The 2,314-nt window shown below is 36.9% G+C and overlaps 1 protein-coding gene across 1 annotated transcript; it reads right to left on the reverse strand.

The window, feature by feature from the left end:
* Positions 1 to 455: 455 nt before the first annotated feature.
* On the reverse strand, positions 456 to 1,397 carry LOC121456841 (olfactory receptor 4A8-like). Its single transcript, XM_041665325.1, has one exon. It carries the CDS (start codon positions 1,395 to 1,397, stop codon positions 456 to 458), a length of 942 nt encoding a protein of 313 aa, XP_041521259.1.
* Positions 1,398 to 2,314: the final 917 nt, after the last annotated feature.

Genomic DNA, 2,314 nt, shown 5'->3' on the forward strand with positions numbered 1-2,314 from the left:
TTGTTGGTTTTTGTTTCTTTGTTTTTATTTTTAATTTTTTATGTTTACTTTTGGGAGGTTTGAGATGGAAAGTACAGAGAAAGAGAAAGAGAATATGAGAACATGAAGTTGGTTGAGACAGGAAGGGAGAAGATTCTGGAAAAGACGGGAGAAGAAAAAGTGATAAAAATATTTTGTAGGAAAATTTTAAAGCAAATTATTTATTGAAAATTTGACACAAACTACAATAAACAGTTCATCAAAAATGTTAAAATAGATAGCTTAGAAAATCAATGATACAATAAGCAGCTACAGTATTTATTTTGTAAAAATAACAATAATGAACAATATTTACAAAGTACAGTCACAATTCCAGTAGTTTCACAATACCAAGGGCTAGTGTGAATGTTCAAGATGTAAACACATACTACTAGAATTCATTCATGATTGCTGCCTAGTGTTTAGAAATACAAGCATCAAGAAGAAAGTCTTATTCTATTGGGACTTAATAAATTGTGCAGGAGTTTTTCCATAGAATTTTTCATCTCTGAGTTTCTCAAAGTATATATTAAAGGATTCAACATGGGAGTGACAACTGTACAAAAGACAGTGATGGCCTTGTCAAAAGGAAAGCAGGAAACAGGTCTAACATACATGAAAATGCAGGGAACAAAATAGAGGAAAATCACCGTGATATGGGAGCTGCAGGTGATCAGGGCTTTACGCCTCCCTTCCTGACTGTGAGTCTTGAGAGATCTTAGGATGATTCCATAGGAGAGTAGGAGCAGAATGAAAATCACTGTACACATAGCCCCATTATTGCCAATGACAGAGAGGCCAATGAAGTAGGTGTCAGTACATGCAAGTAGCAATAGTGGGTATATGTCACAGCCAAAGTGGTCAATGATATTGGGACCACAGAAAGGAAGTTTATACACAGTGAGTACTTGAATCAGAGCATGTACAAACCCTCCTGCCCAAGCCAACACTAAGAAAAGGATACATACCCGTCGATTCATGACAATCAAATAGTGCAGGGGCTTACAGATAGCCACATAGCGATCATAAGCCATTGCCACTAGAATGACAATATCAACACCACCAAATAAATGCTCTATAAAGAGCTGGCTTATGCATGCTGTGAAGGAGATGGTCTTCTTATCACGGAGCAAGTCTACAATCAACTTGGGTGTGATGGCAGTGGAATAAATAGCATCCATGAATGAAAGAGAGGCAAGGAAGAAGTACATTGGGGAGTACAAGTAGGGACTGACAATCACTGTCACCATAACGAGCAGGTTTCCCACCATTGTCACAATGTAGATGAGTAAAAACATAACAAATAATGCTTTTTGCCCTGCAGGATCCTGAGTGAAGCCCAGCAGGATGAATTCGGTGACACTGTTGTTCTGGCCCATTTATTCTCCTATTGGGTTTGTTCCAGAGAAGGAGCTCATGAGAACAGGGTCTACCAGAAACTGTGAACAAGACTATGAATGCATTCTGTTATAATACAGCAGTGAACCAGTAGTAGGATTTAACAAATATCTATTGAGCTTCCCCTTGAAACAAGTTCCATCACTTTCTCTCAATAAATCTCTGAGTCCTAGGTTTGTCTCAATATTAGTGAATCTCTATTCTCAAATGCATACAGAGGTATCTCTGTCCCCAATACTTTTAAATGTGGTTATTTAAAGCACATTACATCTTGGTATTGATAGCAGCAAACAGTAAAGCTCTCTCCTTTAAGAAAGTTGAGAAATGATTGTGTCATTAAACTAAATATATCTACTAGTAATAAAGAGCAAGGTTGAGCTGGTGATGCCTGTGGAGAATATTTTAAAATATGAATTTGTGTAATGCCCACAGTGACATTGGTCTTCAAAGACATAGAAACTACACCCACAAGATAATTTTGGTCACCATCTACAACTCATTCAATCTAGAAATTAAGTAGATTTTGAACTACACCAAACACCTCAAATATTATTGAGCATATCATTAGCAGTAGCAATTAATTCATCTGACTCTGACATATTTTAGTAGTTACAATTCTGTGTGATGCTTTTTATAATAATCAGTGACACAATCATTTTTATTTTACCTCAACTAACCATTGCTCTTACCAGGTCCTGCAACTGCAGGCCATTTACTTTTTCCAGAACTCTCAGGAAAAGCCAGGCAGAGATACAGAGAGAAATAGAAACAGAAAGGAGAGAGTGAATACTAAATGGGGCACAGTGTTTATCTTAATACATCCTAGGTACTGAGGGTCCTCACACAGAAAATCAATGCCTAGATCTTCAAAAGCAGAACACTCAAAGAAAATGTGTAG

The sequence above is a fragment of the Microtus oregoni genome, unplaced genomic scaffold (assembly GCF_018167655.1).
Source record: "Microtus oregoni isolate MIOR12 unplaced genomic scaffold, Mior012 000015F_ref0000493, whole genome shotgun sequence".
NCBI classification, from domain to species: Eukaryota; Metazoa; Chordata; class Mammalia; order Rodentia; family Cricetidae; genus Microtus; species Microtus oregoni.

Excerpts from the sequence above, each read along its gene's own strand:
- LOC121456841 (XM_041665325.1), bottom strand. The coding sequence starts at position 1,397 with ATGGGCCAGAACAACAGTGTCACCGAATTCATCCTGCTGGGCTTCACT.